Raw genomic sequence first — 26,310 nt, forward strand, 5'->3', positions numbered from 1 at the left:
TTTCTGGAAATCGGGTTTATTCCAGTGAGGTGTTTAACCTCGTATTATGATTAACAGGTTGTAGGGGATACTAATAACTTCTTCAATTAACAATGAGAGCTCTCTCTCCAAGAGGGGTTTATTCTTTTCATTAGATTTTCTTCGAAAGTCAAATAATGTCGTAGTTGAAATTAGATATTATGATATAATAAATGTATAAGAGAGGCTGGAAAATGTTATGAAAGATTGTGCGATACTTCACATATTGTGGTTCCATTTATGGTCTCTTGTTTCAAAAAACTCTATTTCCAAAAGCAAATCACGAAAATTTCATTTGTTAGATTGTATATTCGAATTTCAAAATTGGAATATACACTGTACAAAAAAAATGTTCCCTGAAAAACATTTTTGGAAGAAGGACAAATTAAAGATGGATAAGTTCCCGGTGAGTTTTCTCCTGAAACAATTTAATAACAAAACAGTAATAGAAAAAAGCTTACGAAGCTACTTAGTAAATGATTAAGATAACGTAGCCTTCCCGATTTGTAGATGGGTCTTCATCTGCCTTGTTGATTAAATAAGATTTTATCCATTTCTTTACTTTGTTTTTTAAACCTACTTAATTCAGTGAAAAGGGCAAATGATGATGTACTTGAAGACTTCCCTCCTGTTTCCCATGACCTATCCACAATCTATGCAGTAACGGCGTGAAGTCCTGAAGCCCATGCGACAAAGGTTTTGTCTGTGCGTTAGAATAACTTTTTTGAGTTTTGTCATCAGAGACTTGTTTGAGGGATACCCTCTAAAAGCTTTGGAAGGTCTTCGACACTGTACACAATTCGCGTTTGACCTTCGTGGTCTCCAACGATAAACATTGGAGAATCTTGGCCCTCGGTTTCATAACTACTGCATTCTTCGTCATCGTCGACTTCGTTTATTGCGAGGTCAGTATTATCAAATTCTGAAATTGCAATCTGCGGCACTTCCTTCACATGGTCCATATCAGAGTCGGTATCTGCCTCTTCTATGTGCAAAGTTGGAATCGTAAAGTGTTTCGTTGAAACGCAATCAGAAAAAGTTGTTTGGTCTTCGGGTAACGTCTTTTTTTCAGGCTCCTCACATACATTCATAGCTTCCTGCCAAGTGTCTTTTTGTGGATTTTCGTTTTCATTGATGCAAACGTTATTTACAGCTGATGTTGAATTGTGCCCATCTGACGCATACTGGTGACAGTCGTTTTGCTTACGTTGTATCGGTTTCAGTGGTGCGAATTTCTTAATCTGTGGTATCGAGGGCATTGCGCTTTTTCCAAGCCTGCGTAGTTTCTGTTTTCCATGGGGAGATACGTTCTCGATCGCGACACCAGACGTTCTAATGTTTCTATCCGTTTCTTGAATATCACTTCTTTCGCCGGCAGCTTCCCCGGATGGAAGATCGATCAAGTGCAATAATTGTTCAGAAAGTCTTCTTAGACTAGGATCTCTTTTATCCTTGGGACGATCTTCCATCTTTGGTGGAAAGGAACACAGGGAAGCCCTCTTCCTTGGCGCCTCTGATTCGGCCTGCCTGAGTTTCATCAGAGACATGTCCGTAAGCATCTGCAATTGATCCCTCTCACGTTCCGCTTGCTGACGTTTTTGAGTCATAGTCGAGATCATCTCTTCAAGTCGCTCTATTTCAAATTGTGCCTCTTCTAATCTGAATTGGAATTCTTCTTTCTCTTTTTCTGCTTGATCCAACGCCTCTCGAGTATCTCTCATTTCGTTCCTAGCAGTTTCATGATGGATGGCTAACTCATCCCTCTGTTTTACCACTCCATTTAGCTGTGTTTTCAGGCTTTGTATTGTTCTATCACTTGTAGAAATGTACCGCTGATACTTCTCTTCTAGTTGGTTGATGGAGTCTTTTCTTTTTGGTGAAATCAACTCTGGTGCATCGAAATCTTTGCTTACGGATTTCAAGGCTGAAACTAATTCATCCCTCTCGAGCAGGGCATCGTCAAACATTGATCTAAGCTCGTGCATATTTTTTTCACTTTCGTACTTGTAAAGTGTGTACTTTTCTTCAGTAAGGCGTTTCACCTCTTCCGCGATGTAGCGTGCCTGTTCGGCTTCGACTGCACGATCATTTGCCTCGTTTAATCGTACTAGAAAGGTCTTCGTCATTAGTTCCACTTCTTTCAAACACTTTGTTTCTGCCTCTTGGACTTGAGCAAGGATGGAGTCTTTGGCAGCTTCAGCTCTTTTCTGGAGAGCTTTCGCTTTCAACACTTCCAACTCGGCACTTCTAAGGCGTTGTTTCAATTTTTCCTGATCATAAGATATTGGTATGTCAGTATCGTCCCAATCCATTGCTGCACTGCCATCCACAAATGATTCCACCATAGTATCTTTGTTTTTCTTCACGACCAATTTTGAATTTTCATCTGCAAAATTCTGCACGTTCAGTGGGTCTGTTGGTGAAAAATACAATTAATGAGGCATTAGACAACCCCAAGTCTACATCAACTGCCTATACATAGCAGTTTCATTAACACTTTTCCGCCAGAACCCCAAAGTGTACGTGAGTGACAAGCAGTAAAAGTCAAACGCAGTATGACTGCTCACACAATGTACGAGTACTGAGATACCGACTACCTCCGTTCCACAATTTGTAAGGGAATCAGGGAATCACAATTGTCTCACCTTCCAAAGAATGAGATGAACAACTTGGAGTCGACGATCCGGCCTTCTCTGAAAGTGAGTCACGAAGATTTTGAAAGGTCGGGCGAGCCTTGGGTTCCTAAAAGAGTAGTCAAAGAGGCATTGTTATTATTACTGCTTTGGTTTTGTAATAAGGCGTTGAATGATTTTAAATTGCGATTTGACATGATAACACTATATTAGGTAATGTATAGTACCGTTTAACTGCAGGGAAATAAATCAGTGACTTAGCTGGTCTATTTTCCTACATACTATGTGCTGTTCAACATACCGCTTGCAGGCACATAGCTATCTTTTCGATGAAACTCGAAACGTTGTCCAATACGTCGTCCTTCCGTTTGAGCTTTAACACCTTATGATCAAAGATAAAAAACTGAGGTTAACCATTAACCCTTGAAAGTGATAAGAATATAATTTCTCTTAACAGCATCATCCCTGAATCAAAGAGCAGAGGAAATGATCACGATCACTAGCTTTTTTTTCGCTGGAATTTGTCTTATTTATGATGCTGCACTCATTATTTCTTAGCCTATGCTTGGGTACAACAGATTTTGTGATATTAACGTGTCATGAACAATTCACGTACGGCAATAGTTCAAGACGTGAAATCTATGATGAGGAATTTTGGTAACCTGGCGGCAACTAAGCGAAATTCTCTGTCGACATCAATTGCTACAATTTTTGTAATTTCGTCAAATTGACAGAAAATAGGAATTCTTTTGCAGAGTTGGTCAAATCAAGTTTTTTCAAAAGCACTTTAATTCCTGTTTTGGAGACGTTTCATTCTTACGACGATAAAAGTCTGAAGTCTGAAACCTGAATTCTTGCAAAAAAAAAGTCACGTAGTCAGTTCAAAACTGATGTAAATACTTTCAACGGACCTGCTCTAGATCTGTTATTGGTTCCTGGATCGCTGTAGTAACTGCATAAATAAATAAACCTGCAAAATTACAAGGTCAGTTAATAAGGAACAAAAAAAATCTGCTAAAGTAAAGAAAAAATTGTACGTAACCCTTAAACTGATGTTGCTCAAGCTTGAACTTTGATTTGAAAAATCGTAGTGCAATATGTATGAACTTACCGTAGGCCCAGACATCTGACGGAAACGATCCTGAAGACTCAGAAAGTTCAGGAGCTGGAATCGGGATCTTGTTCTTGTAAACGTCGTCCGAGAGTGCTCCCTTGCACCAAGGAGATCTATATTTGCCCAAATTCATTTCATCTTAATTTTTTTTAATTATTCATCTTCCTTCTTTTAAATTTTTCGTAATAATTTTTTTATTTTTTCCTAGAACTTCAGTGACTTTTTTAGGGCTTTTTAGTCATACCAACAACTTACAAGAGTATGAATTGGGGTGACTAAATCGAGCCTAGTGAAATGTGAATTTTAGTGACAAAAGTTTTTTGTTTTTATTGGTGCTTTTTGTTTGTTTGCTTGTTTATTTGTATTTTTTCGTTTTCCTCATTGCTTGTTTGGTTGGTCATTTCTTTTTTTCTTGTTTATATTTCACTCTGCCTTTGCAAATAGTGACTCACCTCGCACAATGAAAGCCCGATATTTTTATCATTCCTTTATCGCCTACAAGACAGTTCTTGGGAATCTAAACCAGCACGACGAAAGTAAGCAAAGAAACGATCAAAAGAATCAAAAGAAAATAATAACTTGAGAAAGATTTTTTTGTTCGCTTTATTGTATGAATTGTGTTCATTTCTTCTTGCCTATTTTTTTTTTTTTTTGCGTTTTCAAGAAGGAATACGAATCTCATTGATTTGCACCAGATAGACTTTTGTTCATCCTCGGAGACCCAGGGGCTGTGGGTCGATTTCAAGTTAGGGTATGAAGAGTCCCTGGGGACATTGTCTTACAAGACTAGTTCCAAACGGTCGCCGTCGTTCTGCCATCTGATTGGTGCCAGAAAATCTTTGTGTTTTTCTGCCCAGTCAGAGTGGAGTGTACTTTAGAGTCCTTTCGTGTGTTTTATCACGGACATATACTAGTTGCTCGCTATGTTTGTTTGGGCCGTGCGACGGAGATTTGCTTGAGGTGAAAAGTTTCAGTCTCAGCACACAATGTAAGAGAAATCGGTCAGATTGTCCGCGAAAATCTTACCGGAAATTATACCGAATACTTTCGCAGGTATCACTAGAGAACGTGTTTTAAAGTTTGCGAGGTTTGTATACAACACGATGGTTGCAGTCATTGGCCGTTTTCACGGATTATCCATCTGCTCCATTTTCCGTCTTGGGCTGAATTCGAGACAGATCAACTGTTGAATATCTTCCGTCTTGCATTCACATAAGACGGATAGAACACGGGTATTTTCTTAGGCGCGGTTACAATTCCACAATATGGCAGCGTGTTTATCCTCCTCCATTCCTTTTTAACCACTTGTACTTTGCTCTAAGTTGTGCCACAGTAAACTGGTAGTTCTCGTCTTTCTCTTTACCTTCTTTCGCCAATACATCATCAAACTCCTCCAGTATCTTAATAAAAATACGTTCGTTTGCAGTCTTCTTCAGGGCTAAAGTTTTTAGAATAAATGCCCAGGGTTTGTCTCTCTCTTCCAAAGGAGACAAAACGGTGGGAAAAAGGAAGACTTCATTCTCCTTCCACATGTTCTCTTTTAGTTTCTTTCCTGCTTTCCTTTTCGCCACTTTAGACGCCATGTTTTCCTTCCCAGAACTCAGTGCGATCTTTCTAGTTCCAAGCTTTTCAGGGCAAAATGAGATAACTTTATCCGTCCTAATGTGAATTCAAGACGAATTATCCATCTTTGACGGATAATTCGTCTTAAAATCCGTCTATATAGACGGATAATCGGACGGATAATATTAGACGGATTATTCGTCCAAAATAAACACCGTCCCGTTTTCACACTAAGACGGATAATCCGTGTGAGACAGATAATCCGTCTGAGACGGATTATCCGTCTCTAGTGTGAAAACGGCCATTGATATGTCGCTTTAAACGTTAAACGAGATTTGAGCTTAAATCTCTCTAGATTTTTTGCATAATTTGCTGAAACAGAAGTTATTTCGTCGCAAGGGCCACGCAGGTATGTCGAGCAACTGGCGCTTTCGCCTAAGTAGCTTTCTGCTTTCTGTGCGCCAAAATCTAATCTTCGCTTTGTTGTAAAGTCGTTCACAATACGGCTTAAGTTCGTGGACGACCTCCAGCAAGCGCTTAGAGAAAGCTTAGCTGTGTTTCCGGTTAGCTAATTAAAATCTGAAAAAAACTTATTAACGAGAACATCGTGGGAAGGAGAGGTTTTTTCGGGCAGTTACCGAAGGGGTTTGGAAAGAGTTTAATCTTTCAACTGCCGCCTAGAGTGTTGAAATTCTTCAGCTAAGAAGGCCACGGATTCTCTTCTAGTCCCTTGGTCATTGTCATTTCACCTCTTCTGTCGATTTTTGAAGACCAAGTTAACTACCTTAGATCATTGGGAATCGATCCGATGCTACTTTCAATGGGAAAAACTAAACAAAAGACCAAGAAATAATGGATGGAAGGGCAGGTTTGCTTTATTGCAAATGTCAGCTTAATAGTACAGGGTCATCTAACCACATCTAATAAGCAAAGTTTCCACGCTTTGCTTTTCTTTTTTTTCAAGCGAAGATGAGATTAGATTTTGGCACGCACAGAAATTTACGCAAGTACTAGTTGCTCGACATACCTACGTGGCCCGTGCGACGAAATAACTTCACGGGATTGGCAAAGTTTCAGTCACAGCAAATTATGCAAAAAAATCTAGAAAAGATTTAAGCTTAAATCTCGTTTAACGTTTAAAGCGACATATCAATGACTGCAACCATCGTGTTGTATACAAACCTCGCAAACTTTAAAACACGTTGTCTAGTGATACCTGCGAAAGTATTCAGTATAATTTCCGGTAAGATTTTCGCGGACAATCTGACCGATTTCTCTTACATTGTGTGCTGAGACTGAAACTTTTCACCTCAATCAAATCTCCGTCGCTCGACCCAAACAAACATAGCGAGCAACTGAGCTATTAGTATTTGTCCGTGTTAAAACACACGAAAGGACTCCAAAGCACACTTCACTCTGATTGGGCAGAAAAACACAAAGATTTTCTGGCACCAATCAGATGGCAGAACGACTGCGACCGTTTGGAACTAGTCTTGTAAGACAATGTCCCCAGGGCCTCTTCATGCCCTAACTTGAAATCGACCCACAGCCCCTGGGTCTCCGAGGATGACTTTTGTTAGGAGTACAACTCAGTTATATTATCCGTGTAGTTGAAAGAATGTTTTTGAGAAAATCAGTTAATTACTCAATCATCAAAATTGGTTATGTTTCAGAATCAGGAGGTTAAAGCGGCTTAGTAATACAGCAAGGCTGTTGGTACCGCATAGATACGAGATACCAAAACAAAACAAACCATTTTTAAATCAAGCAACAGACAGCTTAACATAATGCAACTTTCCGGATTGCATCAGTTGGATGTAAAGCACCTTAAAAACTGATGCCTTCAAGTATCTACCACGGTGTTTGTACCTACCAACTCGCCGTGTACTACACTACATTCGTGCAGATAGACCATTCCGTTGATCACTTGATTCATGATGTGCCCTAACTCCGTGGGATAGGATAGCAGCAGAGAAGAATTTCTGGTCAGATAGTCTGAAAGGTCTCCTTCAAATAGTAAAACAAAGTGACAAAAAAGAAAAGGATTTAAGAAGAAGGCAACTGAATCAACCTCACATGTCAACTCGCACTTGATGTCAGTGAATGGGTTTCTAGTTTAAGCCCGTTATTAGAGACTCCATATAAGCCATATTGATGAACATCTTTCCAAAGAAGTCTTAAAAAAGAAAAGATAAATAAGGATGAAAACAAAAGCAGCTTGAGGTGAAGGAGTTCAAGTTAGGCTACTGTGGTGGGAAATGCCGTCATGATATTCTCTCCAAAATAAAGACATATTGTATCTCACAAGGAAAGGGAAAACTGTGACAGAAATTACAACGAATTAGCATAGCCTGCATATTACCATTAGGCAAATTTCCTTGAACCATAAAACTACGGGGTCCTTTAATACCCACTCCTTCCAGCCTTACTACATTGTCGTGATTAAGGGTCCTGCGAAAGTAACAGAAGAGGTTAGAGATTGTTAGTCCAGCAACCAAGCACTCGCCATGCTACTCAGTTATCAGTCAGTCGTTTGCTCAGTCATAAACCTTTTATCTAAGTCTCTCAGCATAAATACTCGAGAGAAGAGTATCCACACAACACTTATTTCTTCTGGATCTTCATGGTGATGAGCAGAGCACTTTAAACCATGCCAACATTCTTCTTCGTACTCACATCATCAGCCTAGACTGGTTACTAAACTTCTCCTTCAATATATCAGAGCTCCCCTCGGGTAAAACATGTATCAAAGCATCCTTGCTGTGGAATTTTCCATAGCTGACATTCTGAAAAAAAATAATGCATTTATTAATCATATAATAAAAATCTCAATCTATTTGGAGTTTGTTCTACCCGTTGAAGGGGGAGACTGACATCTTGGATCATTACCTTACTACCCTGTGGGTACCTCATTCAACTTGCCAAGAGTGGTTTTCAGCCAGTTCAATCGTACTTTTGGGAGGGTGTTTTTATATAATTTTCTACCCAGGCTAGTCAGCCAATAGAAGCAAAGTTATAATCGATGATCCTATGTTTTAGAATTGACTCGAATAGTCTTTCCTCTAGGGATAGTTATTGACTAAAAGTAATGATGCCCAAGTTTGAAGAACAAAAATGTTTTCGTCATCAACACTTTCTATGGGTAAAGACGAGTTAAAGTTAGCAAACGAGCTAGAGGGGGTCCTCCTCCTGCAGAAGTCCATACATATCGGTTTTAGTGGCATGAAACGACTTATGCGCTGTGTCACTAGGCCGATTAACTAGCTGAACATTCTTCCTACCTGTTTGTTTACAGACGGACATTAGCTAGTTAAACATGACGTCTGTTTTTACTAGGAAATTTTAACCCACTATTAACTCGGAAGATTCAAATTACAAATCCGCGCAACTTTAAAAAATGGCGGGATAGGAAGCGCTTTTAATGAGTTCACTAGTACTGATTCTCGCTAAATTTTTGCAAAAGACAAGGAGTTTCGTTCAGAGGATGCGATTAAATTCTGAGCAGATGCGAAGGATGCTACAGAATTCTGTAATCCTGGCAAGTCAACGTGCTTGTGCTTTCGCGTCCGCTGCTCGGGACTGAGGTTGTCGAGGGTGACGCATGTGGCATAGGAACTTGCTATGAAGGAACTGCTGGTTGCTCGTAATGAGGGAATGGATTCTGCATGCCGATGCTGTGAAACAGGTAAGGCCCTGGACGAGGGATCTGAGCTTCCAACTGGTCCGGAGGAATTGTAAAAGGGCGAAAGAATTGGGAAGTGTTTTGCAATTCGTCAGCCATGTTTACAAGCATACAAGGTTTTGTTTCGACACAACCGCGAGGCGAGCGTCTAGAAAATAATTTTGCCAGATTGTTTGGCATGTATCTGTCACTACACGCGATGTGATTGGCTGCAGTATTTCAGTGTCAGGACAAGTTAAACCATCTTGCGAGGTAGTATAACTCTGCGTGAGTTTCCTGTCGTTAAGGCGAGAAAACCCGTTTTTTTTCCTTGTGAAAACAGTTGACATTGTTAACTCGTTAAACACTAGACAAAGTGTTTTCACTGTATTTCCGGACTTTTTTGATTTTATCTGGTTGAAATTGTCCTTGTGAAAACACAAACAAAGTATGGCCTCTATCCACGGAAGGAATGCAGGTCCAAGGTATAGTTTCCCCAAGCATCTTGTTAAGTCTTCCTGAGAGTTTGAATCCAGCCTAATAACATAGTAAAAAAAATCCGCTAAGGGCCCTAATCCTAGGACTTAAAAACTGTCCTCAGCGGGTCCTCTGCATATCTCCTTTCCGACAGAAAAACCTCAGTTTACGAACGACGATCTAAACAGGCAAAAAAACTTTCAGAGTTATTCATGCCCTCCAAACTTACCCATGGAAGATCTGAGTCATTTTCTCCTCCATTTTCAATATCTGCCCAGTCAACCCTCCAGATTTCTGAAGTGAAGAAACATTTCACTGGTCACTGAAAGATGCATGCTGCAACCTTGGATGCGAGAGATTGCAGTAGAGGATCAAATACCAGTTTAACCTGACCAAGCAACGATACAAATACGTCTAACAACTTTAAATACGTGCCGGAATATGTCATTGTTATACCACTTGACTGATCTATGCTGTTGTATAAGCTCATATTTCGACCTCAATGTTATTGTTTTTTAAAGATAGCCTCTTTCGTCTTCTTTGGCTCCAAATTGTTCGAGAGCTGCTAAGCTATAACAAAGTCATCATTAGAAAACTCTCGTTCTTTCTTTCTTTCTCGTTTTTCTCTACAAAATACTTATTGCGCCAAAGTACAATTTACCGTCAGCGTTTTTAATGGTTGGATACTTTTCCAGGGTTATTCCAAGAGCTGCAATTAAACAAAATGTATCACTTTAGATGAAATCGTGTACGGATTTTGAGCAATTAAAAAAACATTTTAAGTATCTTTAAAGAAAGTTGGAAATGCAACGAAATAATTTTGAAAGAAATAGATGATAAACTCAAAGATTATTTATGGTAATTTTACGGGGCTGAAAAACCCAGTTGCACACAAAATCTTGTTGTCTACAATAAAGCCCTTGTTTCATACCAGGACATTATATGATGAATCACTCAATTATAAGTCTCATTTTTGGGGTGTGATCTTTGGTTCAATCTATCGATTCGCGGTTATTTTCACATAAATCCAAATCCACTTCATATTAAATATCTCATTGGTACAAAAATATAATGCGTCGGGCACATTCGTTTTTCGTGGGTATTTCAGAGATATTTAGCAGAGCTTTGGGTAAAATTCGTTAGTTATCATTTGATGCTGCGTTTACTGAGTTATTTGTCAAAAGAGGTGGAGGTTATATAATAAACTCAGTTAAAGACCTCCCTCTCTTCATAGCTTACTTGGATGTTGCTTGCACTGATCCAATAGTTGCTGTATACTATCAAACTGCAGGAAATTCGCATAGCACACTGCGTCAGATTCGTCTTTAACACGATATTTCTGGGTTGCCTCATCGAGAAGAACCTCTATGTGCTTCACTGTTCTGTCCATTCTTTCAAAGAATAAATGAAAAGAGTACTATAGTAAAGAAATGAATGAACAAATAAATAAATACAAGAAAACAAAACAAATATTTCATTTTGGAGAGGGGAGGTAAATAGGTTTTGGGTAATTTTTGTTGAGGTTTTTCTTGTAAGACAAACAAATACAAGAGCATTAACACAAATTTGCAGATAAGGTAAGCTTTCAATAGCCATGATTGGGATGAGATTTGTTAGTTTTCCTATCATTTATCAATTCTGCCGTTTTAAGGTTGTCGCTGCCATGAAATTTAGCGTTTCTAATCAAACGTATGGTGTACTTTACGAAAGGTCACCAACCTGAACGACAGGATGGTTTTAGTCCCCAGTCCATTGCTTCTTAAGATGAAACATCCGGGAACCTAATTGGTAAACAATCATCGCTTTCAGAAAAGGAATGATCAGAGACCTACTTACAGAGAGGATTATGATAAAAATTCTGATACTCAGGCATCTTCTGTTTAATACAGATCCATTAACCTTCAATGTGATTCCTTGTTCCGATTCGCCTCTTTAAGATATCCTGGAAAAGGCTTAATCAAAATTTAAATCTTACAAGATGAGGTGTTTCTACCATTATCACTGTTAGTACCTGATCTCTTAGAATGGCCGTTGTAATAGACGTTGGAATTTCGCCAAAAAACCACCTACATTGGTGTACAAATATGGGTTAGCAGATATCATGAATGAATTTTGTTATAATTGACTCATTGGTGACGAGCAATACTCCTAGTTTACGTTTTATCTTCAAATCAGTTCGACTTAATAGGCCTTATGTAATGGAAGAGAAGTGCAACAATAACTTGTCCTGGTGAGCATAACCTTGAAATGATGACTCGTTCGCCAACAAGTATACGGGCGAATTAAGATCAGTCGGTAAGATTAGTACAGGAGTCTTACGATGTACAAACCTCGTTCTCCATTGTCTCTGTCTTTTTTTTTGTTTTTTTCTTTTTGGCTCCTTTCGTTTCTTTAATTTTTTGTGCCTTGTCTGTTTCCTTTCCCTTTTGATAATTTCCTTTAAATCTCAATCTGAAAATTGCAGCTTTCATAAAACGCCGAGTCCTTTCATTTTCATTTCTTCTTTTCTTTTCTCGAGATCTAGATTACAGCTTGATGTAGAGATAAGAACCACAGCAGAGAGTGTACATAGACATTTACTTACGGTTCCTCTTCGAGATCCTTTAGTTTCACAAGATGTATTGGAATGTAACCATATCCACTCGTCCTTTTAGGTGGAAAAGTACTCTGTAAATGTTACCATTAGCCGTGTGTTTTTTCGGTTGCATGGAGACAAGTTATACTGATATAATATGTCGATGCTCCTGTTGCAAGCACTATTTCTGATTTCTTGTTATTTTATTTAAGGGAAAAGGGAAAGGAATGGGAAGTGGGAGTGATTTAGAAATTTTTAGAATTTTATGCAACTAGACATAATCAGGATTTTGAAACGTTAGCCAGCTCTAATGTAGCGTATAACGATATAGCTAAACTGTATATAAGTAACGTAATATCTTAATGAAAAGAGCTCTAACTTACGATGTAGTTGAAAAAGCTTTCCATTCCACACTACCAGAAGCACCAGACACCGTCAGGTGATCACCCTACAGCAACAACGATAAAATGATATAGATTGGAAAGTAAGAATAAATTATGACTATCCTGGCCTATGCATGAATAACTCCGTAGTGGATAAATAAATTTATGATTAACAGTTAAGTCTTTAATTCAATCTGTGACGACCTCGCACTAGAATAATATGAAAAAATCCGGATTAGCCTGTGCCGTTCAAAACCAAACGTCTTGCATCATACTTGCTGAACTTTTCTTTTAGCTATCTCGCTCCATTATCCGTGAGTCTTACTGTGCAAATCGAGATTGATATCGCACAATTTCTCATCCATATTTAAAGAATTCTGACCCTTTGGTTTGTTCGCATTGTCTTCTTACGTTAAAGAGCAGAATCGCGACTGTTTCAAATGACAGGTGATCATTTCTTGTTAGAAGTAGTCCCAGAAGCGCATACAATTTTCGCCTAAGAAAAATTTTCCCATAATAATTGATAGTTATGACTTACCGCATTGAAAGGAAGGCTTCCTGGCATATCTGAGAAATGAGTCTCCAGTGCAACTACTCCGAAGCCATGAAAAGTGATTGCCGGTGATAACTAACGAAACAAAAAATAATAATGATAATAATTGTAGTGGTAATAAGAAAAATTTGATTGTTATAATAACAATCATGATAAAAATATTTGTAATGAAAATATCGATGGTGATCAAAATTTTTATCATTTTTTATTGGTGGTATCATTAGAACCATAAATGAATTCACAGTAATATCTTTGTATCACCTTACGCTTCTTTACGGTTGGAATTCCTAGGAAATAAAGGAGAAGAAAATTGTCAAAGGAAGGCATCATTTTAGGTCAAGGTGTTATCATAATCGAATGTGTTTCAATTGGTTATCGAATAACTGGCTAGACTTTGACATGGTATTGAAGAGAGAATGTCTTTGGTATCATGCGTGCGTTTTCCGACAAAGGCAGTTAAGATGAGCCTTCAAATACGCAGAACAGAACCTCTCGTCAATAAATCGCAAAGCAACGAACTGATACTAATGACGAAACTGACTGTACACTAAAGCAGGTTGGCCAAACGTTAATTGGGAGAGGCCAGTATGCATGCCTACCTTTGATCAGGTATTTACTTACCATATATGGTACTTGGTTTGCATCCGGGGGAACTTCGAAACGAGGTAGCTTTACAACATGACCATCCCTTGCCGGTAAAGCGACCCGAGTGGTACTGGGTCAGGCTTACTGGATTGTCCAGACAAACTGAAAATTTACCAATTCGGTTCACAGAGTACAGCGAAATTAAATGTATGCACCTCACGCCCCAAACAGGTTCCACCTACTGCTGCTCATAAATCAGTATAAATCAGTCCAGTTTTTTTTTCTCAAGGAAACCAGAAAGGAAGCTCCTGAGATGATATTCCAAAATGGATTGCGGCTCATTGTACCATTAATTCACCGCTTGGAAACAAAATTGCCTTTGTAAATGCGCGACAAATACGAACGTTTTCTTTAGGGCATCATGGAAAGTGTATAAAGCTTGCACACCTGATCGTAATGAACACAGCCACGACTCCAACTCGTCCACGTCATAAGCGGAGAGATAAAGGGTCCGAGTGTTAGAGTTGTCCTTCTTGGTGCGACAGTGATAGGTTACCTGCAATTAAGAGATACTGTTCTTATCTATTCAATTCATCGCCCAACCTCGAATAAGTGCCCGACCAGTCGGTGGGAAAAGTCGGTGAGCGCCTAATCTTGAATAAATAGATAAATGATAACCAAAAAAATTACTAACACGAATAAATGAATAAAATACTCGGCAGTTTCAAGCACCAAGATACTTAAAATGAAATTGCCCTCGTAAAATATGACGACAACGAAGGTCAAGTAGGACATCGCGTACATAAATGTGAACAAGGGCCCTCTTTGCTTTTTCTCTTTGCTTTTTCTCTAAATGTACATGGCATGTATGCAGGAGGCGGTCAAGTTGGGCAAATCACTGTACGTAAAAGAGATTATAACGACTGAGTCAGAACTGTATGTCTTTTTCTCTTAGTAGCTCATTCACTTTGGCTGTGTTTAGTTCCCATCCGCATTTTCGCGATATCATTTTAGCATAACTACAAATACTTATACGGATCGTTTTTCCAGTGACACTAACCTGAAAACAAAGCGCTTGGCTGAATGCATCATCGTCCACTTCTTCGACGGATTGGATGTGGAGCAGCTCGAGAAAAAAATCAGGTTTTTCTCCTTTTGTCTGAGAAGGGAAATGAACAGAAAATTGATAAAAAAAAAAAATCATGATATTTCATGGGGTACGATTATTTGACCGAATCAATGACTTCGAAGTTCTTTTCATCCAGATCCAGATCTGCTTCAAGTAAGAAATTTCCTTGGTGCAAATTTACTGCACATTTATTTCTGTTGCTTTTTTTTTACTCCAACGCCTGAGTATGATATATAATTTAAAAATTATTAAAAATTCAATGTGCCTGTTTCTATGTGTGCACGTTGGTATTTGAAAAGGTAGCATTATATCAGTTTTGATTCTTGTTGTTGTCAATGTTTTTGAGTCCGAAACTAAACACAAAGTTTAAAAAGCACCGACACATCGGCCGAGGTTGACCTACGATAAAATTTCCAAGCGACCGGCATTTCGTATATTTTATGGCCTAATCTGCTAATCAACAAAAGTATTAAGTCTTTCCATAAGGCCACTGCAACTGCATTCACTCACGAAATGTTCTCTCCTCGTGTGATAGTCACCTTTCTCTTATTTAGCTATAATTTGTGATCTTTCTAGTCGAAGGAAATCTTTGATTACAATAATTTTGTTTCACTTAGCTCTGCGTTAAAAAAAATCTTCTCAATCAGTTCCGCGCGGCCCTTACAGAAAGTTTCCTTTGTCTGGCAGTCGTGATTACTATTTTTTCAGTTATAAGATATTTAGTGAAAGCGATTGACCCTTAAACTCTCAGGAGTTGTTAAAATGTCACTTCTCCTTACAATTTCAATAATTTGAAGTTGTCTTGTAATAACGTTATGAGAACAGCAAGCTTTACAACCTTAGTGCATAGGTATTATTTCGGAATAAGGCCAAGTTCTTCTGTCTAATTTACAACGAAACAAACGGCAGTAAGAATAGATGGAGGTTATCAGGACTTAAAAGCTTAAGCGGCGTTATTTATTGCCTCGGTCTTAGTTAAGCTGCAAAAAGGCTAGGGAGAGAGTCTTTTCCGCGGCTTACGCGACATTTTTTCCGTTTGATAAGCTTGTAATCCGGTTATAAAGCTTGTTGTTGACTTTCACCTTTTTACGCATAAAATATCTCTTATGCCACCCACTCTTTATGTTATTGGATAATTACAATAACAATAACGGGAAATTGAATAAACATTTCGCTTCTTTGTGTATGCTTGTACAGAATACAGACAACTTAATTAAACAGTGAAGGTATCTAAAACGAACTGTACTTCTGGAATGTGAACTTGCCCAAAAGCATTGTCTCAAGAAATCATTTTTTTTCTATGTGTATTACTTTTGTTCGAGTTCTTTTTCAGAGATTTTTCATTGAAAATTAACCATAGGAGCGTGCTTCTAACTGACAAGTCTAGCGCATAGTGAAAGAAACTGTCTCTTTGACAACTTAGAAGAAGGCGTTTGGTCATATATTTGAAGTTGTCGTGTAATGATAGCACAATTCAGATCCTAAAAATGTATGAGAATGTAAAGAAACAATTATCAATGTGATTTAATCAATCTGTGACAATCGAAGATCATCTGTAGGGATTTAAATGAGACCTTCATGAAAGTATCAACTGTTTTAGGTTTAGATCGCCTAAATCGCATTTGCTCAATTAGAGTGAGACCTCTCATCAAGTTAGAAATTGGCATTTCAGTTATAGCGTCCATGCATGTTGAATAAGTCGCTGGGAATGTCGAACCAATCAACTCCATAATCCTATTTATAACTTCCTCAAAGAGATATGAGCAAAGTAGCATAATGAGCCAATGTTAACTAAAGCAGTCACCGGATAGTTTATTAGAAGTTTCGAACTGCCCTAGGCTTCTGCTGGTGCTTCTCAAGGCAAGAAAACTGCTTTAAAACAGACTCAAAGGGTTTGTCGCTAATTACTGACATTTGAAAGTCTATTAATAATTGGTTTTTGTGATAGTAACGGGTTAAAAGGTTTGGCATTCTCCACAAATCGTAGCACTAAAGCACTTACCCACTGTGCCGAACTGCGGTAATACTCCAGAGAGCTATCGTTCAATACCCCAAAAACTCCTTCGAACAGTGACTTGGCAAGAAAGCTCTTTCTTTTGGTCTTTCGTACCAGAATATTTCCGCAGAACCTTGCTCGTTCTTTTTTGGATTCCATGAAGACGAGAAGAATTTGTCGCAACTGCAAATTGCTTGAGCAAACTCATCTTACACCGCTTTGCATATTGGGAAAACGGAGTCTTATTTGCTCAGTGCGTTAGTTAATAAAAGACCAAGGCTCTGCCCATAGCCGCGGAATTCAGTTAGAAATCCTGCTTTCTATTTACGCACAACGTTTAGTTTTCAGGTCTTGCTGTTTGGCTCATGGCTTTAGCTTTACGCCTCACATTTTGTCGTTTATCGCCAGTACTTTAATAGATATGGGTTCTGGCGATCTCAGTAAATTGACAGATGCCGTGCAAGTCAGTTTGTTTTAGGTAGAGCAATTTCATACTGAAAGAAAAAATCTGTCGGAACTCGTTAGAGATTTGTGTACACTAGACATATTTCTGTAGTCATGAAAATTGACATGTTAATGAAGTAGCCATTCCTCGTTGAAAAACGTTCGCTTCCAAACTGATTTCATCATATATAAATAAATTAATCCCCAAAGAACTGTAAAAAAAGTACTCTTGATATGGGATTGGTGGTTGACTATGATTTACCATGATTTACTATGATTTACTATGATTTACTATGATTTACCATGATACAGACAGACGGTTAATGACGTCGAAGAAAAGAAAAAAGATTTATTTCAGTGGTTCGTCGAACGTCGGTCAATAATTTTTTGGAAAGGTCTGCGAAATTATTTATTCGATATATAGAATAAACAATCAAACTGGCTAATCGCACTCAAGGTTGATGACCACGATATTTCGGTGGACTTCTTTTCACCCATAACCTCAGAATTGATTGAAGAAAAAAAAGATCAAACGAAAAAGAACACCATATGGGATCAATGTTTTCCCTACTGTTTTCTTTCGTTTAGCACCTGTTGCACGATGGATCAATATAACGGTAATTTCTCGCTTCTCTCCGACATTGGAACTTAGTAGCAGCACAAGACTCTCTTAAGAGCACCCTTTACTTCAGTTTTACATTCCTGAAAACAACAAAGAGTTTGGAGGCCCTAGACTTATTTAATCAGCGTTTTAATATTCTTCTTTTTAGGAAGAATAAAATGGAAAATTTATAGTTTCAAAGCCATCTTTGACCTTTGGTGATTTAACTAGCACGTTTTGAAATCTTTGTGTTACTTCGATAGACTTGTGTGTGAAAAGGTGATCAATTCAATCGCAACTTCTTGAGCCGAATATTCGGGCATCTAGCGGATACCATAGTTAATCGTCTCCTCGATTAACTATGAGGATACCTACGAACCAGACGAAAATTAAACATTTTACAGTATCGACTCATCTATTTTAACAAATTTCTGACTTTTTTCAGCCAACATGGTTGGCATTTTTACTTTAGTATAAGATAGGAGAGGATTTCCAATTGGACAGCACAAATAGTTTACCTGTTAAACTTGCAATTGTCTAACTCTTTCAGTTCTGCAAAGTCTCTAGAACCTCTAGTGCAGGTTTAATTAGACGTGCCCAATTTCAATCTAGGGATGTGATGATCGACATTGAAACCTCTCGAAAGCTTTCCCGGTTTCCAAGCCAAGTAAATCGACTAAAGATAGCTGATAATTTCCTTTTTTAAAGCGATTCATCAGCCTTTTTTGTTGCAAGTCCGTTCTCTTTCCGCTCAATTTAGTGTATCTGAGCCATGGGAGTAGATTGTTTTCTTTCACCAAACTCGCCCCGCCTGTGACCTATATATTCTCAGATATATGCCCTGTTCTCAAAATTTTTGACCCACTCTCAGACAAGATAGTATAGTTATTTTTGTCGTAATCAAGACACCTACCCAGTGCTGGGACCCAGTGCTATAACCGGGCTTACGTCAGCGGACGGGCCAATAAAGCGATCACGAGAATATAAGGAAATTAGATTAGTACCTTAGTTACTAAATTGAACTGAGGGGAAAATTTTTTTTCAAGGGCACGAGAACTCTCAATTCCGTCTTCATTATGTTGAAGATGGACGACAGAAGTACAGAAATTGAGTCGTCTTCGAACCTCTCAGAGGAACAAAATGACATCACAGGCAAGCTTTTACTGTTTATGATAGAATAACGTTCTGTTGTCGCACTTCGAAGGTGCAAACTTTGGAGATGTTGGGCCTTCTTGCTCCCTAAAACAGAAAGGTGTTAGAGTTCCCATTACCCAGAGGTCATCGGTCTGTTTAATACCATCGTTTGCCGGCTTCTTATGACGATAAAATCCCCTTGAAGTAAGAGAAGATTTTGGAAACCTTTGTTGCTTGTATTTGTAATTTTTTTTCCGCACTAGATATACCCAGCGGTAGCAGAAGCAGAGAAGGAAAGAGTAGAAGAAATCTAATTGGTTTCTGGTAGGAAAATTTCTCTATTTTTTCATACTCTATGCTGCATATCATAGTACTTCTTCAGGAGCCAGCCCAATAAACTATTTGTCTTACTGACAAGGTAACGATCGACCAATGCAAGGGAGCTCAAATATCGCCTATGTACAATTTGAGAGGGGATGATTAAGTCTGTTAGATATTTTATTTGTTTCACTGTTTGAATTGCTGTTGAAAGAAATAGAATTGTTTGATATCAGCTGTTGGGTGATTTTTGTTATGTGTGTTAAAATATGGATACAGTGATTAGGCTATTAGTTTCCCTAATTTTTATTTTAATTTTGTGCATGATTTAGGTTGCATAATTTTTATTTTAATTTTGTGCATGATTTAGGTTGCATAATTTTTATTTTAATTTTGTGCATGATTTAGGTTGCATAATTTTTATTTTAATTTTGTGCATGATTTTCCAGGCTTCTTGGCTTATGTAACAACTTTGGTTATGTGGTTATGTTGAGTGCTGCTCATGATATTCTTCATGAAGAGAAAAACAGTGATCAAGGAAACCAAGTATGGTTTGCACTCTTTCTGGAATAATAATAAGGAAAACCAGATTGCACAATTTACTGCTAATAAAATGATTGTGACATTTGATCAAGAACCACTTACACTAGTGATGACTAAACTTTTGACTGTTCTTTTGCAAACTACAGTTAACTGTCATTATTATACATTCTCTTACGTCTACAGACAATAGATTTTTAGAAGTAACATCATACCTATAGACAATAGATTTTATATATGTAGAAGTGACAATTGTACCTACAGAAATTGGTTTTATGTGCTCTTGTCTTTACAAGTGTAGTTCAGGAATATTGCTTGGCTAGTAATTAAAGGTTACTCATGTATCTATTTCTTCAGTGGTGGTATAAAGCTGCACAACCTTGAATAAATCACAGTCTTTAAAGAGTGCTTCTGACTTAAAAATGGGAGCTCTAATTGACTGAGAAATTTGCCATTTGCCAAAAATTGTTACCGCCCATTTGTTCTTACATTTGGTAAAGGAGGAAATATAGCTTTTCGACTAATGCGTGTTCTTTGTAAACTGTTTTTGGCTCCCTGAATCTTGCCACTCCATCTTCACTCATGGTCATACACCATCTACACCAAAACAACTAATCATGCAGGCATGTTAACATAATGTTATGGAAATGGAAAAATTGCATTGCTTCATAAATTATTGTTCTTTTATTTGGGGTGGACTATGAAAAAAAATGTATCACTGCAGAGAAGAAGTTGTCTCAAAAACTTGTGCTTCGTGTTTCATCAGTGGTTCCAAACATCTCAAATCAATAGAAGCACTTGACCAGGAGCCCTGTGCTTCCATCTGTTTCTCGGTGTTTGGAACCCCTGACGAAACACTTGCACTTGTTTTTAATACATTACATCAGAAGGTGTTCTTGCTTGCAGTCTTGAATTGAAGCAGATGAGTGATGGAAAAAAAAATTAGAGATTACCATTTTAACTAAAAAAAATTGAAGTTTTTAACTTTACATTTATGAGATACACTGTAAATTGAAAACTTCTTTTCAGGCATTATAGTATACATAGTGTCTTGCTAAATGAAAATCTAATTGATATCTTGCAGACTTCAAACAATGCAAGTTTGACATTGGATATTAGTGGATCATTTAACTCAACTGATGGTTTAGAATGTAACCCTCTGTCGACTGGGGTATGGAAATAGAAATTTATATCAATTGAAAGTAACATTTTAAATGCACTGATAAAACACAATGGTTATCTGAAAATATCAATGTATACATGTACATATACACGAAAATGCTCTTCAGTTCAGGGTCAGTATGGATAGGGGGCAGTATATTTTCACTGTGGTAACATATCATTTTACTAATGAATGTATTTTCCAGACTGTTCTTTTGGCTGATATTTTACCAACACTCATTATCAAGATTACAGCACCCTTCTATATGCAAAGAATACCATACAGGTGAGATAAAGATCAAGTGTATTTATTTATCAATTGTTCAGACAAAAAGCAGAGAGAGAAAGAAGAAAGGGTTAATTACCTAGAAAGTCTTAATGATTTATGCTGTCTAAGATAGGAGGGGCTCATACATGTAGCAATGTCTCGTAGCTCAGTATATGCAGTTAAATGAGAAAATGGTTTGGTTTACACTTTTTTAAACAACAGCAATTCCAATGATGGCCAGACAAACCATCAAAATCAACTAAACACACTGCTGCAACTGTAACACTACATTTAACTGCAACAACTAACAAACTGCTGTGCTGTGAAGTGCATTAAACAACATCCAATACTGACAGCAATTAGTTTTTGCAAACACACTAAGTACACCTCAAAAATAGTGGCAGCTTCAAAGGCACGCACTATCACAATAAACTGTGGGAGTTTCAAATGTGCAACCTACTACAACCCACACAAAACAGCATTAATTCCTACAACTGGGCAAATTAAAACCACTGTAACTTCCAACAAAACAAGCTACACCATATAAAGCCTTTTCTATAGACAAGCCCTGAGGTTTTATCTCTCTAGAGGTAGAATTCCTGGATATTAGAAGACATTGTGTACTGAACTTGAATGTACACCTACAATGTGTTTTACATGCCATGCAAATGCTAGTCTGGCACATGTATTATAAAAGCAGTACAAACTATAAAGCAAGCACAGAATATTACTATTTTGAGAGACGAGCAGCCACCTTATGAGCAGGCATGATTATAAATGGGGGTCTTGCATATGAGGTGAACACCAGAAACATGATGTAATATTATTTAAATAACACTTAGTCTAGCAAAACAGTTAATTTGATATTTACATTAGCTACAGTGTTGAAATTATGTACAGATATTTTTTTGTACAAGAAGATCTATATTCAGTTTGCAGTAGTTACACAAAGCACCTTGCCTGATAAGCTATAAGTGACAAAATTATCTGCAACAACCTTTCAATGCATTCTTTTAAATATTATTAAGTAATATCCCTTAATAGTATTGAGTTTTGCATTTTTGAGTGTGATATTCTTATGGTAACCTTAAATTATTTAATTCTCAGTTCACTTCCTCTTTTTCAGCATACGCATGGCAATATGCGTTTTGTTTGCCTTTGCAAGTTTTTTCATTGTGGCCTTTTCTCAAACACTCTGGTTTAGTTTGTTAGGTGAGATTTAATTTAACAGTTTGTTTATTTAGTTTGTCTCAAAATAATTTTTTTTCTGTTCCACCAGCCCAAACTTATCTTAGTATTTGCAGCATGGAGTGACCAAGAGTACTACTTCTCCCCCCTGGGATGCTATCACTGCATTGCTGCCAGCATTTAAGTGGGTTTCCCTGATAATTCACCAGTACCCATTGCTTCATGAGTAAAGTCTGTGTTCAAGCTCAGTGGCCCACTGAGCTAATCCTGGTTTCTTTAGCATAAGCAACCGCAATGTAGGAATATTATTACTCTCCCCTGGATGGGAAGTCAGTCCGTTGTGAGGTTATACCCTGGCAGCATTTCATCAGGCCTCCCTGACAATTCACCAGTCCCCCTTAATACTCCTTGGTAAAGAGAGGGACTGTGAAAGATCTAGCCTGCTCTTCAACCTTAACCTTTAACCACTAGAGCCCTGCATCTCCCACAATATTGCCACATGCTTGTTTATTATTTTTTGTTGTTATTTTAGTTTTATGTCCTCTTGCTACTTGGCTGTTTATTTACCTTGATGGCAAACTAGTCAGTTTTTCTTCCAATTACCCATAACCAAATTTGTTTCATTTTCAATTAATTGATTTGTGACACTGCCCCCCTTTTTTTTGTAATGTTCAATTTTTCCTGTGTTCTAAATTCTACGAGAAAAACAAAATATTTGCTCGCAAATAGAATATTTATGCCTTCTCTCTTTGACCCAGGTTTATTTCACAATCAAGGGGGACTGGGTTTGGGTCAGGGGTCAACGGCCATTACGCTTGACCCCCTCTGAGGGTTTTTACAAGTCACATTAACTCCCTAGCCATGTGCTCATCATTCGCCTCGATTACTCGGAGTGAGAAGCTGTTTTTTGACTCCCTCCTCCTCCCCCTGATCCGCCCACTTTCTCTTGTTGTATATTTAGTGTTGGTGCGTTTTTCTTGGCCCTCACCTTTACTGGGCAAACACCATAACGGAATTCATTCTTTTTCTGTTTGTTTCAATAAAAGCGGCGATGGACCTATTGTATATAGCCCTATTGCTCCAACTTAAGTTTGTTATTTTTTGGTGCCCAGTAAACAGAGCTCAGGCAAGAGCAGCATTTGTAGATTTGTTTTGGGCAGAGAGAGAAAGGCATAAATGAAGATAATAAGTAATTTTGAAATCTGGTTTTAAAACAATCCAACTAAAGAAAAAAATTATTTAACTCCTTCATACCCAAACCTCTTGCATCTTCTTAGATGTACCAGTTATGTTTGGAACTCAAGGCATTTCCTAATACTCATGCATAATTATGTACAATTATATTTATCAAGATTTCTTTTTTTCTTATTCTTGAAGACATTCCAGGGCTCGACACTAACTTTTCAACTTACTAACCAAGTGGCTTGTGACACCTTAGATGTTATGACAATTTCAGTTTATTTACTAGCCAAACTGGCTAGTGGAAATTGAAAACCACTACTGATGAGCCAAAGCTGAATTTCTACTAGTCTGTTGCTAGTGGGCTACCATTAGTGTCCAGCCCTGCATTCATCAATTTAAACCCTTGCCTTTGCTTTTAATTTAAAACTTGCTCCATATATTTACATTTGGTCCATTAGGTGTGGTATTTGCAAGTATAAGTTCAGGATTTGGAGAAATCACATTACTGAGCTATTCAGCTCATTTTGACAAGTGAGTAACTTCAGTTAGTTCCATTGGAACCTTACGTAAGAATCATGAGGAGACACCCTTAGGGTACGTACATAAGAAGGCAAATCCATTATTGAAGGTTGCCTATTTCACAAATTAAAGTCAGGTGCAGAAGTTTACAACAACCAACCAGCCTGTGTACCTGGCAGTGTTGTGAGTGCCTAAAAAGGAATGACCAAGTGCCTCGCAGCTTGGCCGCTGGGCAAGCCAGTGGCCACAAGGGTTGAAAGCAGTAGATGGCTATTTCTAAGAGCTTTATCCTTCTCAAGATATTATTTTGAAGATCCTTAGAGACCTTGGCAAGAAATTGAAACATCCTTAAGGATCTTGGATCCTTACAAGAATTGTGAATATCCTTTAATACAGATTTTCCAAAAATCTTCCCAAAGTTCCTCTTAGGATACTTGAAGGTTTTTATAAAGATATTTTAGGATCCTTAAAGCTCCTTTAAAGATTTTTGCCAGGGAATAGCTATAACAATAAACAATCCAGGGTAGAGAGGATGGTGGAACAAATGCCTCATTTTTTATTCCAGGCCTCTGATTTGGCTTCATTGGTTTGACGGAATCAAAGAATTGATTTAAAGCATTACAGATAAAGATTTCAGTACACTTCATAAAAATTATACGAAAAACCCCTGTTTTTTGTATTCACAGAGATGTTGTATCAACATGGTCTTCTGGCACTGGTGAGCATTTCATTTTAAAATGACATTTTGTCATTTGACAGATTCCTATTGTGTGTCATATTGAGGTATCCTACCTCCAGAACTTGTTCATTTGCATACTAGAGACCCATGCCCTAGCTATTGCAGTAACAGTAATCAACTTCAGTGTGCATGCAAAATCTTGCAGCTTAATTGTTGAACACATGGTACCAATTAAGTACTGTTTTTTAAGGTAATTGAGAATGGTACAGATACCAAAATGTTTGCCAGCTAACTTCATGTGATGGCATGTGGCAGTTACTGAGAGCAGTTTGTGGTGCCATTCTGTTAGCCACCAAATTACATTTATTCATAAACTGCAATAAACCACACTTTCTAATGGTTTACTGGGGAAGATGCAACTTGTGCTTTTCAACTTTTCTCCCAACTTTCCAAGTGGGTATGTCGGTAAACCCATAGAAAGTGTGGTGTATTGCTGTTATCAGATAAGCTTCTATTTGCTATAGGTTTATCAGTGCTGCGATGAATAATAGGTTTTGACAATTTAGGTTGCTTTTAGCACCATTATAGTTATATTGGATGGGTATTTAATTATCATTTCATGCAGGTCCGAAAAAAAAAATTAAGTAAGCATAGTTATATTAAAGTAAATAAAGATTATATCTGTTATTTTTGGTAGGGGGTGCTGGAGTATTTGGTGCACTATCCTATGCTGGGTTCACCTCCGCAGGGGTCACTCCCAGAAACACAGTCCTAATAATGAACGTCATACCATTTACACTAGGAGTCAGGTAAATGAATTTGTTCAACCTCTTAACTCCTGTCCTCCCCCATTAGTCACATTAAGTGAGGGGAGGATTGGGATCCATAAGCAAGGAAAGGGTTTACCTGGCCTTTGTGTTTTCAAGGGTTAGCAAATCCCTAGTACGGGTATTCAAGATAAAACCCCAGTTTTGTTTAACCTTAAAGGTACAGGAGTAGGTGTCTTTATAGGGTTTCACAGTAAGAATAATTCAAAACACACAGTCACAATTAAGAAGTGAAGTTAGTAAGTAAAGTAAGTATAGTAGTTAAACGTATTAATGGTTGTAATGTTCAACATACGCGCCCGTCTTCCGGCAGAGTCATTTTAAGTTGGTGAAGGTATCCGTTAGATCTGAATGTTTTACAGACGATAATCTCTGTTCTGAATACCCTTTTCTCTAGCTACTGGTTCATCCTTGAACATCCCAAGGGTGTAACTGAACGGGAACCTTTGTTGGAAACAGAAAGGACAGAAGGGGCTGGTAAGTGTGACATGACAAGAACTGTGTCACGCAAGGTGATCTGATACTTGCATTCCCTATTTTCGTTGGGATCCTAGATAGGACTAGATAACATCTTTGAAGAGGCTAAACTTGAAAATGCTCTTCTGTACCCTTCATAAGCTTTTCTCTTTTTTATGCTCATTTTCCTCAAACTTAAGTAACCTTAAAATGATAAATAAATAAAACTGACCCGCATTACCCAACACGTTTTAAGCTAAGGGAAGCAAGAACATATGAGAGCCTTGGTAATTTTTTTGGTAAATT

At 37.9% G+C, this 26,310-nt stretch overlaps 2 protein-coding genes across 4 annotated transcripts in view; one reads left to right on the forward strand and one right to left on the reverse strand.

Annotated features, from left to right (window-relative positions):
* LOC111344114 (uncharacterized) lies at positions 1 to 17,138 on the reverse strand. 2 transcript variants are annotated; one of them, XM_022951324.2, is made up of 22 exons: positions 16,694 to 17,138; positions 14,623 to 14,721; positions 14,010 to 14,118; positions 13,599 to 13,724; positions 13,239 to 13,264; positions 12,963 to 13,052; positions 12,425 to 12,489; positions 12,051 to 12,113; positions 11,478 to 11,532; positions 11,186 to 11,247; positions 10,706 to 10,857; positions 10,128 to 10,175; positions 9,696 to 9,760; positions 8,005 to 8,114; positions 7,691 to 7,779; positions 7,202 to 7,335; positions 4,218 to 4,282; positions 3,763 to 3,878; positions 3,563 to 3,621; positions 2,953 to 3,033; positions 2,664 to 2,760; positions 1 to 2,431 (listed from the first exon to the last, which is right to left on the reverse strand). In XM_022951324.2, the coding sequence occupies exons 1-22, from the start codon at positions 16,844 to 16,846 to the stop codon at positions 756 to 758; spliced, it is 3,540 nt and encodes a 1,179-aa protein (XP_022807059.2). In that variant the 5' UTR covers positions 16,847 to 17,138; the 3' UTR covers positions 1 to 755. The 2 variants fall into 2 exon arrangements, with proteins under 2 accessions (XP_022807059.2, XP_088588482.1); XM_088732356.1 differs by lacking the exons at positions 13,239 to 13,264; positions 13,599 to 13,724; positions 14,010 to 14,118; positions 14,623 to 14,721; positions 16,694 to 17,138 and having other exon boundaries at positions 12,051 to 12,133; positions 12,963 to 13,159.
* LOC111344190 (battenin) overlaps positions 8,935 to 26,310 on the forward strand; it is a 22,327-nt gene continuing 4,951 nt past the window's right edge. The window contains exons 1-10 of one of the 2 annotated variants that reach the window (XM_088732362.1): positions 8,935 to 9,013; positions 19,130 to 19,190; positions 19,634 to 19,730; positions 20,809 to 20,895; positions 21,092 to 21,171; positions 22,280 to 22,365; positions 23,982 to 24,054; positions 24,729 to 24,760; positions 25,419 to 25,530; positions 25,946 to 26,025. In XM_088732362.1, coding sequence (XP_088588488.1) covers positions 8,950 to 9,013; positions 19,130 to 19,190; positions 19,634 to 19,730; positions 20,809 to 20,895; positions 21,092 to 21,171; positions 22,280 to 22,365; positions 23,982 to 24,054; positions 24,729 to 24,760; positions 25,419 to 25,530; positions 25,946 to 26,025 — 772 coding nt within the window. In that variant the 5' untranslated portion in view covers positions 8,935 to 8,949. Of the gene's footprint in view, positions 9,014 to 18,688; positions 18,885 to 19,129; positions 19,191 to 19,633; positions 19,731 to 20,808; positions 20,896 to 21,091; positions 21,172 to 22,279; positions 22,366 to 23,981; positions 24,055 to 24,728; positions 24,761 to 25,418; positions 25,531 to 25,945; positions 26,026 to 26,310 lie in introns of those variants that run through there. The other variant, XM_022951404.2, reaches the window with a different exon arrangement.

The sequence above is a fragment of the Stylophora pistillata genome, chromosome 9, assembly GCF_964205215.1.
Source record: "Stylophora pistillata chromosome 9, jaStyPist1.2, whole genome shotgun sequence".
NCBI classification, from domain to species: Eukaryota; Metazoa; Cnidaria; class Anthozoa; order Scleractinia; family Pocilloporidae; genus Stylophora; species Stylophora pistillata.

Bases quoted from the DNA above. Each gene is read 5' to 3' on its own strand.
- LOC111344114 (XM_022951324.2), bottom strand. From the start codon at position 16,846: ATGGAATCCAAAAAAGAACGAGCAAGGTTCTGCGGAAATATTCTGGTA. The intron at 13,053-13,238 runs GTGATACAAAGA...TTGTTTCGTTAG, and splicing joins CAACCGTAAAGAAGCGTAAG to TTATCACCGGCAATCACTTT. The intron at 11,533-12,050 runs GTAAGTAAATGT...ACACCAATGTAG, and splicing joins AAGGATCTCGAAGAGGAACC to GTGGTTTTTTGGCGAAATTC.